The following is a 15,626-nucleotide window of genomic DNA, read 5'->3' as shown; positions in this document are numbered from 1 at the left end:
CTATGCTATTTAAAAGCATTTCCCCTCAAACTGGAAGTGCTTGGCTTTAACCCGGAAGTCATTTTCGCGAGTGCCCGGAAGCTATAACTAGCGCGCATGGGCATAAAGGCTGAAAAAGTCGCCTTCTTAATTAAAAAAAAGAAAGGAGGCACTGGACGGAAGTGGATGAGCAAGAAGGTGCTTCCTATCGGCGGCCAGGGATAAGCGCAGCAGAGAAGCTCCTCGAAGTCGGAAGTACGTCATAAGCGTTGATTAATCGACTAGGAGGGGGGAAGTAGTCATCTGGGACTCGACTGAGGCGCTTGGGCTGCGGTCCCGGAGATTTTTTTGCTCGTTATGTCGGGAATGCCGCGCGGGGCAGCTCAGAATGAGGGAGGGAAGAGGGAAGGGGGAGAGGAGGGGCCTGGAGCTGCTGCCGCCGCCTCGCCTTGGTGAGTAGCGGGGATCGCCTCTCCGTCAAGTCTGCCTTGGGGGGGGGGGAGGCTCCTCCGTAGAGCCTGTGAAAGGACCGGGTTTCGGAGCTAGTAACGAAGAGGGACGCAACTCGGAGGGCCTGCCGGGGTGTGTCGCTGCTTTAATAACAGAGTAAGGAAGCGCAGCCTTTGTTGCCGGCACGTCGTTGCCTGGTCTGTGCGTCTTAACCGCCACAGCGCCCCGTAGTGTTGGGTTTGTGCGCATCGCTTGCGTCTGGTGAGCTCTCGGAGGCCACCTAGCGGCTCTCTGCTCTTCCTCATGAAAGCTACTCCCGGAACCCGCTGCTCTCAGCCTGCCTGGCAGGGCGACCGGCGGTATCGCATGATTTCCCTGAGCGATGGAGTACCAGACAGAGTACAGGCGAGACTCTAGTTCCTGGCCACGTACATAGCGCGTGGGTGGGCAAAGCCTGGTCAGAAACAAGATGTGGAAGAGCGGTCGTTTTAGAGAAGGCATAAGACTTCTCAGGGGGGTAATCGAAATAGCACCCTCTCCTCAGTTTATCGTGGTTAAAGTTTAACTGTTAAACAGCAATAATACCTTTGTGATTTATTTGGTGTGTATTAGCCTCTTAAACCTGTCAAATGGTAACGCTGGCCCTGGGTCCATTCTCTTGAGCAAGTACTGCCTTTTAGATAATGGGGACCTCCCAAGTGCACAATAACTTTTTAATGACCCCCCACGAGCGTGTTTCAAGCAGAGTTGGTCGGTCCTTAGGGACACTTTTGAACAACCAGTGTCCACCTAATCTCTGTGTACTGTTGTAATTGGTGGTGCAAGAGTCCCTCTGAAGAACTCTGTTTGAATTTATTGAGCTCATTTTAATAAATAAATCTTGAATTTCTGGAGGTGTCCTTCCTTTTCCTGTGATTGGTGCCTTCCCTCTTTTCTTTTTGGTGTCAAAGATAAATTGCAAACTGAATGTGACAGATGAACATCTGCTTTTGGGAACAGAAATAAGAAATAATTCTTTCTGTGCCTTAAACGTGAGCCTGGTACTGAACTACATTCAAGTGTGGATAAGGGTAGCTGCTTTTCCCTCCTGCTTCAGTGTTGCAGATAGCACGAGTGATTCAGTTAGGTTGGGTGTCTTTTTCTCCTGACAGAAACTCCTGTTCCTTCAACAAGTGCATTGAAGTTGCAAACATTTTCCCAGCTCTATGGCAGGAAAAAGAATTCCTTTTTAATGTTTGCCTGGTTTTGCTCTTCAAATTAATCAAGATCATAGAATAGTAGAGTTGGAAGGGGCCTATAAGCCCATCACATCCAACTCCCTGCTCAATGCAGGAATCCAAATCAAAACATTTCCAACAGATGGCTGTCCAGCTGCCTCTTGAATGCCTCCAGTGTCAGATAGCCCATTACTTCTCTAGATAATTGGTTCCATTGTCATATTTATTTATTTATTTATTTTATTACATTTTTAAACCGCCCTATAGCAACAAGCTCTCAGGGCGGTGTACAAAAAGGTAAAAACAGGTTAAAATCCAATAGACATAGTACAATCCACTATAAAATATACAAACAAAATTAAGACAAAAACAAATTAAAGTTAAAATTTAAATTAAATTAAAATGCCTGGGCAAAGAGGTAGGTCTTTACCTGGAGCTGGAAAGATAACAAAGAAGGCGCCAGGCGTATCTCATCAGGGAGGGCGTTCCATAACTCGGGGGCCACCACTGAGAAGGCCCTAACTCTAGTTATTACTCTCCGGGCCTTCATATGCGTTGGAACCCGGAGAAGGTCCTTCGACGTCAGGCGCAGTGAACGGGCAGGTATATAGTGGGAGAGGCGTTCCACCAGGTATTGCTGTCCAATGCCGTTAAGGGCTTTATAGGTGAGAACCAACACTTTGAATCTGGCCCGGAAACATATTGGTAGCCAGTGCAGCTGGGCCAGGACAGGAGTTATATGATCATATTTTTTAGTCCCAGTAAGAACTCTGGCCGCAGCATTCTGCACTAGCTGAAGTTTCCGAACCGTCTTCAGAGGTAACCCTACGTAGAGTGCATTACAGTAGTCATATGGCTCTTAACAGTTAGGAAGTTTTTTCTGATGTTCAGTTGAAATCTGGCTTCCTGCAACTTGAGCCCATTATTCCATGTCCTGCATTCTGGGACAATCGACAAGAGATCTCGGCCCTCCTCTGTGTGGCAACCTTTCATGTACTTGAAGAGTGCTATCATACTTCCCCTCAGGCTTCTCTTCTCCAGCTAAACATGCCCAGTTCTTTCAGTCTCTCCTCATAGGGCTTTGTTTCCAGTCCCCTGATCATCCTTGTTGCCTTTCTCTGAACCTGTTCCAGTTTGTCTGCATCCTTCTTGAAGTGCGGAGACCACAACTGGATGCAGTACTCAAGATGAGGCCTAACCAGTGCTGAATAGAGGGGAACTAATACTTCATGCGATTTGGAAACTATACAATAAAGATAGTTTTCAGTTGTTAGATTAATCATGATCAAAGGCTTATGTTCAATGTATATATACCATTCACAGGGCACAGAGTTTAATGCAAAATAATCATAATGTATTAATTATTTACGTGACATTTCCCCTTTTTTAAGTATTACAGGTCATGTATACAGAGTTGTTCAAACTACTGGGCTGGATGGAAAAAACCTTCTGAAATTGCTTCCAGTTTCTAAACATATAGGCAATTTTGTGTCCTTGGTTCAATCACCAGTCATATCTGATAACGCTAAAGGGAAAATCTCAGTGTCTGGTCATGGTAATCTTAAGAATCTCTTTATAAATACAACTACATCTTCATTTGTTAAAAGCAATGAACTTCAGACAGCTATTCCTGGAAAATTAATTTTACCAAAGCCATCAGGTCAAATGGAAAATGTGAAAGTTGTAAAAGAGAACCCAACTACACCAGCTTCTAGCATTCAGAGTAATTATCATTCAGCTGGTAATTCCTTGCAAAAGGATGTTGTCTCAGTTTGCTCAGACAAGAGAAATGCAGAGCACATACTTGTGAATAAAAAAAATAACCCAGTTACTGTGACATCTCCAGTACTGCCCTCTGGACATCACCTCCAAATACCAGCTCATGCAGAAGTTAAAACTATTCCAGCTTTTTTGCCTCCAGCAATTCAACAGAAGATACTGGCAGCGGCAGCATCAAATGCTTCTGGGACATGTGAAGTTACAAATGCACCAACTGTTATTTATGTGTCGCCCGTAAATACAGTGAAAACAGCTGCTAAACCATTGCAAAATATATGTCCAAAACCTGTCACAGAAGTATCAAAACCGTTAGTACTGACAGTAGCACAAACGGCAGCCAATAGTTCTGCCCTGTCAACATCTGACAGCCCCAAAAACCAGTCAGCTCCTATGAAATGGGTTGTCCAAGAAAGCCCACAGTCATCAGCATCTTGCCTTGTTTCTGTAAAGTCATCAAATACAGTGGCATCAAAGATCTTAAAAACTTTGGCTGATACGAAGAATGAAAAAGATCCTGACAGTTTTCTGCCTACTTATTCTAACAGCCTAAATGAAAGCCAAGCAAAAATGTCTTCTGTCAAAGATAATGCCCTGGTGATGTACGATGGGAAGGTGCATTTACTGACTAAAAAAGAGACAAGCATTACATCAGCAAACAAATGCAGCAAACAAGCATCACTCAGTGCTGAAAACTTCAGAAAACATACATTACAATTATTTAATTCAGCTGCAGATAGTACAATAACCAATCAAGTTGTCAATCTAGTATTATCAAAAAGCAAAGGGATTGCATCTTATGCAAATGATCCCAAATCCAGTGAGAATATGAGACCTTACCCACAGTCTGAACTAAAGAGTTTCAAAGCTACATCCTCATCTTTTATATTACCCCATGGGAATCCACAAATAAGCAGTACCAGCAAACATGAGTCTGTCTCTGAATTGGAAAACATTGCAGTTGGAATGGAGATTGCTCAAAAATCAGTCACAAAAGAAAGCACAAACTATAACGTCTTACAGAAAATTATTTCTCCAACAGTAGCTGTTGCTGCTTCACAGCCTTTTACAATGCGTGATGCTTCTAAAGAAGAAGAGCAAAAGGTAACTTTCTCACTAGAGCAAATTGTACCAATGCGTCTTTGATTTTAAGTTTCAGGTGTTAAATGAGTACTGTTAGAAACAGAAATGACTTAACTATTTTGATAGAGGAGCTTTAATAGCCAAGTACATGAAAGTGAAAATTTGTGAAACTGGCTTCATCGCCTGCTGCTCAAGTCTTTCACTAAAAAACCCTAAATCTTCTGCAGTTTTAAAGTTCTGTGTTTCTTCAGCAATAAGATCCCACAAGCTGTTATGCTTGAAAGAAAAGGAAATAATTTTTCAAAAATACTGTGTTAAAGTTTACAGTGTTGGATATAGAGGCACTAGAGTCACAAATAGAGCTACTATGCAAGCTATGAAGCAGTTGTGACTAGACATACTGCTCCTCCCCCACCCCTCTGTTATTTTGATATTTGATCCAAAGAGTCAACATTCTGGCAGTTCACAAAGGGACATGTGTTTGTTTACTATAGCTATTTATTTATGAATTGCATGCCATTATATGTCCCAAGACAATTCACAGACATATCCTTAAAAATCACTAAAATAATGTTTAAAACTGTTCAAGAACAGAGTACAGGCATACCCCCCCTTAACGTCGCTTCACTTAACATAGCCTTGCTATAACGTACATGCTCCATATGCCTGTATTTCTCCAGAAATGCAGCGCAGCAGCAGAGACTTTAGCGCGTGGGGGTGGAAATAGATGCAATCGCGCCACTGCAAATCAGCTGGGAGGCGCGGCAGTAGAGCAGCAGAGGCTTTGGAGCGCGGGGGTGGAAATAGATGAGATCACGCCACCGCAAATCAGCTGGGAGGCGCGATCGCGATCAGCTGAGAGGCGCAGCAGCAGAGGCTTTAGTGCGGGGCTTTGAGGCTCCACATGAAGGAGAGGTAAAAAAAGTTTTAAAAGGTAGTGCTTCACTTTAAGGGCATTTTCGGTTTATGTGTCCCATTGAGTACGTCAATGCGAGGTATTACTGTATAGAGTTAAAAGCAATACAAAACGAATACCCAAGGCAGAGAGACCTTTTCATTTAGCTAGAAAAGCTTGTTAAAACAAAGTGTCTCTCTTTCTGGAAAGTGCAGATAGTTCCACTGGAGAACTAAAACATAGTTACTGGTTAGCTTTACCCTTGCTTTTTCTTTTAGCTACAAAACAGCACTCGCAAATACCAAGTGTCCAACGCCATCAAAGGTTATCCACAGCAGAGCTAGGGAATCTGTGGCCTTACAGATGTTGTTGAACTACCATAATGGGCATTCTGGCTGGGGCTGATGGGAATTGGGAGTCCAACAACATCTGGAGTGTCACAGTTGCCATCCTGGTCTACTGTGTGAGACAAAGTCTGCATCTTTTGGCATCTGCTCCATGGATTGTTAGATGGATCAGTAATCTGACTTAATATAAGACACCTTCCTATGGGCAGTCTTCAAGGGACTACATACCAGTGGTGGGCAGGGTCAGAGGCAAACTGAACAGAGCCAGAAGCAAAATGGGTTGAGCAACAATTGTGGTTCTTACTTTTTTTTACAGTAGGCTACATTCTCACCACATAAGAGCCAGTGGTTTCTGCACACAACCATCTCTCTATCCAGAGAGGTAATGGGCATTACCACTGTTCAAAGACATGCTCCTGCCAGACAGAAGCACTCAAGGAAGTTACAGAACAGGTCCGGTGAGGGGCTGTGGCTTGAGGAGAGGGAGCCTGGCTTGAGAGAGTTCTGAGGACTAGAGATGTAACATTTCTGGAAGTTTTGAAGCCATGGAAAAAAAACACTTTTTTTCCAGAAAAAAACAGAATTTTTTGGAAAAATGGAAAAAAAGCAATATTAGCACTTTTTACAGAATGAAAGTCACTTTATTACTTCAGGAACATCAAATGTAATTTGGTTTGGCATAAAATTATCACATTTGGTATATTAAAAGTACATTTTATTCAAACAATTATTACAAATTGAATTTACCTTTTAAATTTTTTACTTTTTTTGGTCACAAATGGATCTACATGATCCTAAACTGTAAGGAACACCTGAACTGTAAGGAACCTCTTTCGTTTTGCCAGTTTATGAGGAGCAGGCAAAAAACAATTAAAAAACCCAGAAGAAACCATCAACATTAATAACAAAGAAAATTATTTATGTCTCCGCTAGTCCTCCACAGCGTCAAGCAGACATAAAGCATCCATTCCCATAAAAAGAACTGAGAAAAAGGGAGGACCAAGATTCAATGAAACATGTTATTCATCATGTTATAAATGCTATGAATAAGACATTCCATAATCCATTTTTTCTTCATTTTTAAAGGATTTGGAAAAAATGGGGGGAAACCCTTTTTTCTGAATTTTTCTGCTTTCTTTGCGGGCCTTCACATCTCTACTGAGAACTTGATTGAGAGTCCTGGAGGTTCCCCACCCCTAATTAAAAGCTTTGTGAACATTATTCTAATCAATGTGATATTCTGGCAATTTATGTGATGAATGTTTACTATTCCAGATTGAGAAGATGATCTTGGGAATAGCTGTTCAGGTCAAGCATAGAAAAGAGCAACGCAGAAAACAGTACCTTGAGTTGAGAAAGAAATTTGGTCTGTATAAAGAAGAGAGAGTATATCTGAAGAGGGTTCCTTTGTCAGTTGATCTTACAAGATCAGAAGCAATTGCGCCTTCCAGCAATGTACAAATGAGTGACTCTTGCAAATTGCCACAAGCAGTACCAATTAAACCTGGACCTGAAGAAGAGGAAAGGGTATCTGAAATGTTTACATGTATCACCTTTATTCTATTTTGTTTGAATTCTGTTAGCGTCTAAGGATGATGAAGCCTCTTGCAATGATTGGTTGAGCTATTGTGATGTCATGAAATGTTTTCAAAATAGTCTGAACTTCTGGGCTAACAGACCACCTTCTATGAAAACTCTCATAGGTATAGAACGAGCTATGTGGGCCGGTAGTAAAGCTGAGGAATAGAAAAATTAAGGGAAAAGGTTGCTGAAGGCAAAGGAGGGTAGGAGAATGAGTATGCTGTGTACTAAAAAATGGGGAACCAGAGAAAATGGGTGGAGTAAATGGGGCTAAGGAAAAGAAGGGCAAAGAAAGGTGGAACCAATGAGAAAAAGTATTGTGGAAAACTCACAGGGCCTGTGTACATTTGGACTTCCCTACTTGAGATATTCTCTATGGTTATGTTGGAAAGTATTGTGGCTTACTATGTATTTAAAGGGGCAGAAATCCTGAAGCTGCAGCTGGTGCAGAATGCAGCAGTTAGTTTGTTGACGGGGACACCTCATCAGCACCATATATCTCTTCTGAGGGAGCTGTGCTGGCTGCCAGTAGGCTACCAGGTGCAGTTCAAGGTCTTACTTTTAAGCATTTAAAGCCGTAAACAACTTGGGACCAAGGTATCTTGGGGACTGCCTTGCCTTATATATCCCTGCCTAGCAATTGTGCTGTTCACATGGGTCACTGCTGAGAGTACCATATGCCCCACAGGTGCATTTGGCTTGTACTAGAAACTGGGCTTTAAGTGTTGCAGCTCTAGCTCTTTGGAATCAAATTACCAGCCAAAATTAGACAGGTGCCTAGTAGTATGTTTAGGTGCCTACAGAAAAAACTTTGTTCAAGAAGTTTGACCTGAAATGTGATCCAGTCACTTATGGAACAATGGTATATCTGAAATTGTTTTTAGGATTTGTAAAGAGAGTGTTGTTGTTTTTAGAACTTGTTTTTTTGTGCTTTATTCTGTGTTTGTCCTGTTCACAGCTTCAGTGGCTTTATGCTATGAAGTGGTGTAAATTTGTTAAATCAGTAATGGGTAGATATTCAGAAGATGTATGGAATGTAGGCCAAGATTATAGGAAAATTTAGCCCAGTATTGTCTGCTGGAAAAAATAGGAAGTGAAATGGGACTTACTGCATAACTACTGAGCTATGTTCCCTCCTGGGCTTTAGAAGTGAGTGACAGTACGGGAAATAATAACACTAATGAATTTTCCTATTATATGAAAATGGGTTTCAGTAGGAGATATTCTGTGAAGCTAGATTGATATTTTCACACAATTCTAGCCTGCTCCTTTTCCATGGCTACTGACAGATTTCTGTTGGGTTCAAGCCCAAGGCATACACTGGTAGCAGTTAGAATAGATCAAGTTCTAAAATTCTTTAAATAGCTGTTGTAGAGTTTTGTTTTTAATTTTGGAATGCTTTATAATACTGCATTAATACAGTAGTATCTAATGATTTTTCTTCTTGCACACAGATAATTGAGGAACAGGAAGAAGAGTTGAATATAAAGAGGAAGGGAAAAACACTACCAATACTAGAAAATGCAAAGAGGCAAAACACAGGAGTCAGATCTATGTTGAATGCAAATTTGGAATGCAGCAACTTTTATTCAGTAATGGATGACCCAACTAGCCCTTGCAAGCAAGTTGATTCACAGCAAGAAAATCCTGTAAGCTTTTTGCAGTTTTCACAAATGGCAGACTCTGACTCAAATCATTGTGTTGAAAGTAATGAAGTGAAGAAAATTTCAAGTCCTACTTTACAGGGCTGTGGAAATGAAGCCCCTTCAAGTGAAGGTCCTTTCAGAGAACACATATTTTCATTTAACCCCCCGGATTTGGAGGAGACAATACGAGATGAAAAAATAACAAGGCTTAAACGCCTGCTGAGGGAACGAGAGGCAGCACTAGAGAAGATTCGTAAAAAAATGCAGCAGATGTGACAAGCCTCGTCCTTACTCAGTCCAAGATTTGCCTTTGGTTCTTTGACTTCCTAAAAAATCGCTTCCTAGCTTTATACATAAGTCATCATACAAATCAACTAGTGTTTTTATGTTCACATGATATTAAGGGATGCAAGAGAAATAGATTAACCTAATGCCATGGAGAATGCAAGTCTACCAGAACATAGCTTGCCGAAAATGTGATTTGGTTAGTTCAATATATTATCTCATTTTTACAGTAAATGCAGTTTATATTTTTGTTGGTAATTGAGCCTGTTTATTAGAAGGAAATGTAAATGATGTTTTTCAATTGTATACATTTTCAAAGCATATGCCTACTTTATACAGAATGGAAGAGCCTAGTGAAAGTTTGGTTTAGAAAAATTGTTAGTATTTAACTTATTCAAATACGGTACTTGTTTTTTAAAAATGGAATAAATCGTCAGTAAAATGGGGTAATAGTAGAGAATTCCTCAAGGTTATTTAGTGATAAAAGTTTGATTGTATTTCCTTAAATGTACTAGTTAGAAATTTAAATTTTGTAACTTCATCAGCATCAGTTTTTAATTCAAACAAGTGAGATCTGCAAAAAATGTTATAGAGTGCTCTTGTTCAGGATGCTTCCCAGCCAACCCTGACCTTTCCAGGATACTGCATTCCATTACTCTGTGGATACTGCATTCCATTACTCTGTGAAGCTACTGTCCTATTTAAAGTGTGTGTGTGTGTGATACTGAAAATTCATAAAGGCACAGAGTATGTACATTCCTGCCACAAAATATTTCAGCATTGTTCCTGATTTTTTTTACACTCCAAAATTTAATTGCGCTTAAACCATTGGCCACAATGTCACACAGAATAGCTTCCCTCAGGTTGTTAATATTGGTAATCCATTAATAATCAGCTACCTTGACTTGTAAATAAATGCAACTGATTTTAATTGTTTTGGTTGTCCAAAAATGCATACAAACAAATTAATGTACCGTAACAACCTTTTTCCCCACTTGCCTAGTATTCAGGTCCTGATGCTGCTTCAGCTTATACTATGCAAAGGGAGGCAACCCCTTCAGCTGTGCATTCAGTCGGTTTGAGTTCTGTTGACATTGGTGGTACCATAATCTTACTATTTATGAAAACACCATTTTTAGCTTCTGTCTTTCTTGGTTGGTACCTACTTAGATTTTCCAAATGTAGAATATAGAAACTGGTTCTTCAACAAGGCATAGGTTTCTGATTAAAACATCCACTAAAGTTTAGAACAGGCATATCTCAAATTATTGTTCACTCCTACAAAGAGTCTAAATACTGCCTGAATTATGACAGGCTGAAGGGGGAGTAATAAAAAAAAGTCATCAGTAGTTTTGGAAGGAAAGTGCCATGTGTTATTTAGCAAAGGTGGAAAAAAAGATTCCAGAGAATAAATCTATTTACTCCTTAACAGAGTCATATGGGAAGTGTCTAATCAAAAATTTGCACTGGAGAGAGAACCTATCAATGTGCTGAACATGTGAAAAGCTCCTGTCAGTTACTCCACAATTCCTATGTAAGATTTTTTTTAAAAAGTAGTTGGTATCCTTCAGTTTGACTTTGCTTTTTCTGGATGAAACAGAAGTGGCCCCATTTCTTTCTCCATAAATGGGCAATTCAACAGTAGTTAGTCTTGTCACGGCACTTGCTAACACAAGCCCTTGTATAAACAAATAAATTGTGTTGTGTGGGGGCACTGTAACACAATTTTGGATAGTTCTGCTTGGAGACAGTCCAAAATGACTTGATGTTCACATTTTTATAGAAACAAATGTGTAAAGAATTAATGTGGAATTGATGTAATTGATTATTTTTTGCTTTTTGGAAGAATATGACATCTTATATTTTCTTAAAACTCTGTTTGCATCACTGGCCTTAAAGTAATTATCCTATCTCACCACATGGTAATGAAGGGATTCTTTTGCTTTTATGACATTTGGTTTAGAATTATTATAAACAGATAGATGTAGAGAGAGAGGATGTAAGATGTTTGTATTTTTCTGAATCAATTTTTGAGAGATTTCTTGTTCAAGATTATTTTATTTAAGTCCATTGCAAAACAGTTATTTCAAAGGTGCATCCTACAGTCACAAGGACCCTTGCATAGAGATGTGAAGGCCTGGAAAAAACGTGGAAAAATTCAGAAAAAGCCTTTTTTTCTGAAAAATTGGAAAAAATGGATTGTGGATTGTTTTATTTTATCACGATGAATAAAATGTTCCACTGGCTCTTGCCCACCCCCCTTTCTCAGTTCTTTTTATGGGAATGGATGTTTTATGTCTGCTTGACGCTGTGGAGGACTAGCGGAGACGTAATTTTCTTATTAATGTTGATGGTTTCGTCTGTTTTTTTAATTGTTTTTTGCTTACTCCTCAAACTGGCAAAATGAAAGCGGTTCCTTACGGTTCAGGATCTTCTAGATCCATTTGTTACAAAAAAAGTAAAAGATTTAAAAAGTAAATTCAGTTTGTAATAATTGTTTGACTAAAATGTACTTATAATATAGCAAATGTGATAATTTTATGCCAAACCAATTTATACATAATTACATTTGATGTTCCTGAAGTGACTTTCATTCTGTAAAAAGTGCTAATATTGCATTTTTTCAGTTTTTCTAAAAATTTCCATTTTTTTCTGAAAAAATCAGAAAAAAACTGGGTTTTTTCCATGGCTCCAAAATTTCCAGAAATTTTACATCTCTACTCTTTCATAGGAGTTCAGGTGACAGATATAGTCAAAGTTTATACTTTTACACCAGTTGTAAAATTCTGCAGAAATATCTGTGTAAGACCCAGAACTGTCTAGCAACCTAGCTTTATATAAGGCCAGTAGTCCTGCTTCAAGTCTTGGAGCTTTTGGGATAAAACATAGGCTAAATAAAGACCAACACTTAGTTGTAATAGAAAATATTTTATTTCTTAGTATGAAGAGGTACCTAGAGAGCTATTAAAACATGTATGTGAAAATAAATTGAAATATAAAGACTAGAAGCCAGAGAGTGATGTGGGTATGTCTGAAGGATGGGCATAAGTAATAGAATATATTTCCTTTGAATAATAACGAAGTCCCCTCATTTTCAAAAGCAGTTTGTCTGTGAGAAGGGGCACTCAAAGTTTCACTGAACTGACTCCATGATGGTTAATAGCATTGGCATTTAGAGGTGAAAGTCAGGTAAGATTTCAGATGAAAGTTTCGATTTTGTAAAGAACTCCGTTGATCTAGTTTTTATAAATGTGCTGTTTTGTGATATCTATCCTGAGATTCTGATAATAGCTTACAGCTAGGGTCTCATTAGTCTGTTAACTAGACTACATACCCATGCTCTGATGGGGCTTCTGCATAGTGTAGGCACAGGACGTATATTGTAGATCAAGTCTAACGATACAGAATAGACTCCACAAATTTAAAAAATCTGTTGATTCACTTTGCTTTGCAACAGTAGCTAAGAACTGTTTTGAGAAAGCTTTAGTGGGCAATGATTTGGCTAAAACTGGAGGTAGTTGGTGAGTCTTGTGGATTTTATTACAGGCCTCCTACCTCTTTTTCCATAATTTGGGCACCTTGCCACTGACAGACAGTACATCTTCCTCTGCTCAATTTGCTAGGCATTGCACATACTCTTTGCTGTGCCTAGACTTTCCCACCCACTTGCAGCAACTGAGTTGCTTTAACTTCCATACATAGTTCTTCTCTAGCGGCCTATAGGGCTTGCTTTGTTCCACTTTTGGATGTAAGTAGCTGTGATCTGGAAAGAGCGTCAAGAGTACCAGTCCTGGCAAAGTTGTTCCACAGCTGAAATGGAAACAGCAAATTTCCTAGTTCTTTAATTGTGTGTTCAGTCCAGTGAAACTCCTCTACTTTTCCAAGCCTGTGCTTTCTTTAGTCCAGAGTAAAAAGAAAAAAAATCTAACCCTCTCAATTATGTATCTAAAATATGTGCAAGTTTTTAATAAAACCAATTCATAGAAGACATTCCAAGCAACAACGCTAGAACAGTTCCAACTGTTCCAGATTTCTCAACTGCTAAATACTGCTTTTTCCTGTGTCTTAAGGAAGCTACTTTATATAATAGTAGTGCTGACAGTACAAAAGTCAATACTGCCAATTTCCCTATAGGGCATGAGCTCTCTTCCCCCACCCCCAAATCAAGAGAACTCTTAAGGCTATAATCCTGTACACACTTAACCAGGAGTAAGTCTCACTGAAAACTACTTCTGGTTTCTGCTCTGTTTAACCTACACATCGAAATCTTTTGAACCCATCTCCTTTCTTAGGGAATGCAGAAATCGTGGATCTCAGTCAACAAACTTTAATCTGTACTTTATTGTTCAGTGTATAAAAATCTAAAAGAAATGTTACAGTCTGCTATTGCCAGTATTACTTCATATTCAGAATTCACATAAATCTGACAGACTTCAGTCATAATCCTTCATTAATACAGGTGTTTTCATATAAAATGACACATTTTTTGTGCTTGCATTGAATGTGCCAAATCTTAAAACACATTTATAGGGTTAGAGATCTTGTTGATGACAAGGAGGCCAGGAGGCGTCTACTTGTTAGTTGCATGTTAAGAAAGATGAGGAAATTATTGGGTGAAATCTAGTGCAATCTGTGTGCAACTGCAATGGCCTTCTGTTCATGCAAGGGGACTTTACCGTCCTTGGGTGACTCTCCAGAAAGGATTTGGGGAGAGGAGAGGGAAGTCCCACTGTCAACAGAAATGCACTCATGCAACATTGGATTTTATCCTCCATATTGATCAGAAATGAAAACAATGTCGGATCTAAAGGAAGCCTTCCTATGATGGAAGGGTACCCTCTGGATCAAACCCACACTTGTTTCTTGTTCTTATATACTCCCTGTGATTGGCATTTCTTGGTCATCTGCTTGGAGCTGCTGGTGCATATAATAAAGATTGTGCCCATGCAGCAGTACTTCTGTACGCAAGGAGATTTTCTGCAGTAGAAGAAATGGTGGAAAAGAATGAACAAGGTTTGTCAATTCATTTACACAAAACTACAACTGCAACACAGCAGTTTTGCACTAAATCCTCTTCATAGGGGCAGAATGAAGGTCTTGTGGTTGTGGATAACTGGGTTCTTTTTTTGATTCTATAGAACGGGAATGGGAAATATGTCAGTTGGAGAACTGCATTTCCTGGGGAACATTCTGGGAACCAAATGCTGGTGGTGGGTAGGCTAGAGACAAAAGCGGGTGAAGCAATGGGTGCAACAGTTACCTTTCTACAATAGGCTACATTTCAGTCAAGCAAAAGTCAGGTTTCTAGACCTCCATTCCAGCAGAGCAAAATAACCAGGAGGGTATTGAGCAGGGCTGGTAAGGGAGGTGGCCTGGGAAAAGTACCAAGGATTCAACAGAGACTAGAGGACTGCATTCAACCTCTAGGCCTGAGGTTCCCCACTTACACTATAGGTTAAACTGGAAAAATTTTACTGACACATTTAAAACCAGGGGTGGGGAACTTGCGTCCCTCCCCGACTCCCACCCTTCCCAGCCAGCATGACTGAGAGTCAGGGATGATGGGCGGTGTAGTCCAGCAACACCTGGAGGACCACAGGTTCCTTATCTTACTTAAATAAAGATGCCCTAATTAAATAAGGGGGGGAACTCCCCTGGTCCCCTGTGTGGAAGAAGGATAGGGTATACATTCATTGAAGTAAATAATATTCTGCAGTGTGCAGGGAAAATGCATTTTTAATGGTTTTCTATTGCTAAATTCAGCCATCTAGTAGAAAGTTGTAAAAGGTTTAATGCATTGCTTTATAATTTTCAGTAGCTCGTGAGTAAGGAAGACAATATATTTTCTCTAAGCTTTAAAAAAATCTGGAAAAGGTAGTAATATAAGGGCAGTTTCTAAAAGTAAAACATGCACATATGTGAAGTACTCTTCCCTTTCCACTTGTCCCATTGTACTTCAGAAAAATAGCCATTTCAATGACCCACCTAGTATCTTAGTAGTGGCCAGTCATGGATGTCAAAGGAAGTTACAGATAAAAAGCCATGATCTTTTTAGCATGGGGTAATTTTGCCTCACCCAATTTGCCAAGGAAATTTACAATCCATTTTATCCCATCAAGTATCTCTTTGATGTGAAACCATCCCCACGCGTCTCAATGTCAGGGTGGTTAACTATATCCCAAGTCTATGACTTGCAAGATGTTCAGCAAAAAAAACGCATTGGCTTACCTGGAAGTCACGGATATAAGTAAGGAAAAAACTGAGAAAAGAGAAAGCCAACGACCATTCAGAGGCTGTGCTCATGATGTGAAATGTGTAACCCTGTAGAAGACAAAAGATTCATATGAGAGGACTACTTAGTGATGAA

General features: G+C 39.8%; 2 protein-coding genes across 5 annotated transcripts in view; one reads left to right on the top strand and one right to left on the bottom strand.

Moving 5' to 3' along the window:
• Positions 1-250: 250 nt before the first annotated feature.
• LRIF1 (ligand dependent nuclear receptor interacting factor 1) lies at positions 251-11,516 on the top strand. 2 transcript variants are annotated; one of them, XM_061631826.1, is made up of 4 exons: positions 251-431; positions 3,038-4,526; positions 7,023-7,274; positions 8,783-11,516. In XM_061631826.1, the coding sequence occupies exons 1-4, from the start codon at positions 337-339 to the stop codon at positions 9,248-9,250; spliced, it is 2,304 nt and encodes a 767-aa protein (XP_061487810.1). In that variant the 5' UTR covers positions 251-336; the 3' UTR covers positions 9,251-11,516. The 2 variants fall into 2 exon arrangements, with proteins under 2 accessions (XP_061487810.1, XP_061487811.1); XM_061631827.1 differs by having other exon boundaries at positions 285-431; positions 3,046-4,526.
• Positions 11,517-13,582: 2,066 nt separating this feature from the next.
• Positions 13,583-15,626, bottom strand: part of DRAM2 (DNA damage regulated autophagy modulator 2) — a 34,486-nt gene continuing 32,442 nt past the window's right edge. For all 3 annotated transcript variants that reach the window (XM_061631825.1, XM_061631823.1, XM_061631824.1), the window contains exons 7-8: positions 15,488-15,580; positions 13,583-14,236 (exon numbers count right to left, since the gene is read on the bottom strand). In XM_061631825.1, coding sequence (XP_061487809.1) covers positions 14,129-14,236; positions 15,488-15,580 — 201 coding nt within the window. In that variant the 3' untranslated portion in view covers positions 13,583-14,128. The remainder of the gene's footprint in view (positions 14,237-15,487; positions 15,581-15,626) is intronic.

Source organism: Rhineura floridana, chromosome 6 (assembly GCF_030035675.1).
Source record: "Rhineura floridana isolate rRhiFlo1 chromosome 6, rRhiFlo1.hap2, whole genome shotgun sequence".
Lineage (NCBI taxonomy): Eukaryota > Metazoa > Chordata > Lepidosauria > Squamata > Rhineuridae > Rhineura > Rhineura floridana.
This window is presented reverse-complemented; position numbering and strand designations above follow the sequence as displayed.

Bases quoted from the DNA above. Each gene is read 5' to 3' on its own strand.
- LRIF1 (XM_061631826.1), top strand. From the start codon at position 337: ATGTCGGGAATGCCGCGCGGGGCAGCTCAGAATGAGGGAGGGAAGAGG. The intron at 432-3,037 runs GTGAGTAGCGGG...CCCTTTTTTAAG, and splicing joins GCTGCCGCCGCCTCGCCTTG to TATTACAGGTCATGTATACA. The intron at 4,527-7,022 runs GTAACTTTCTCA...TTACTATTCCAG, and splicing joins CTAAAGAAGAAGAGCAAAAG to ATTGAGAAGATGATCTTGGG.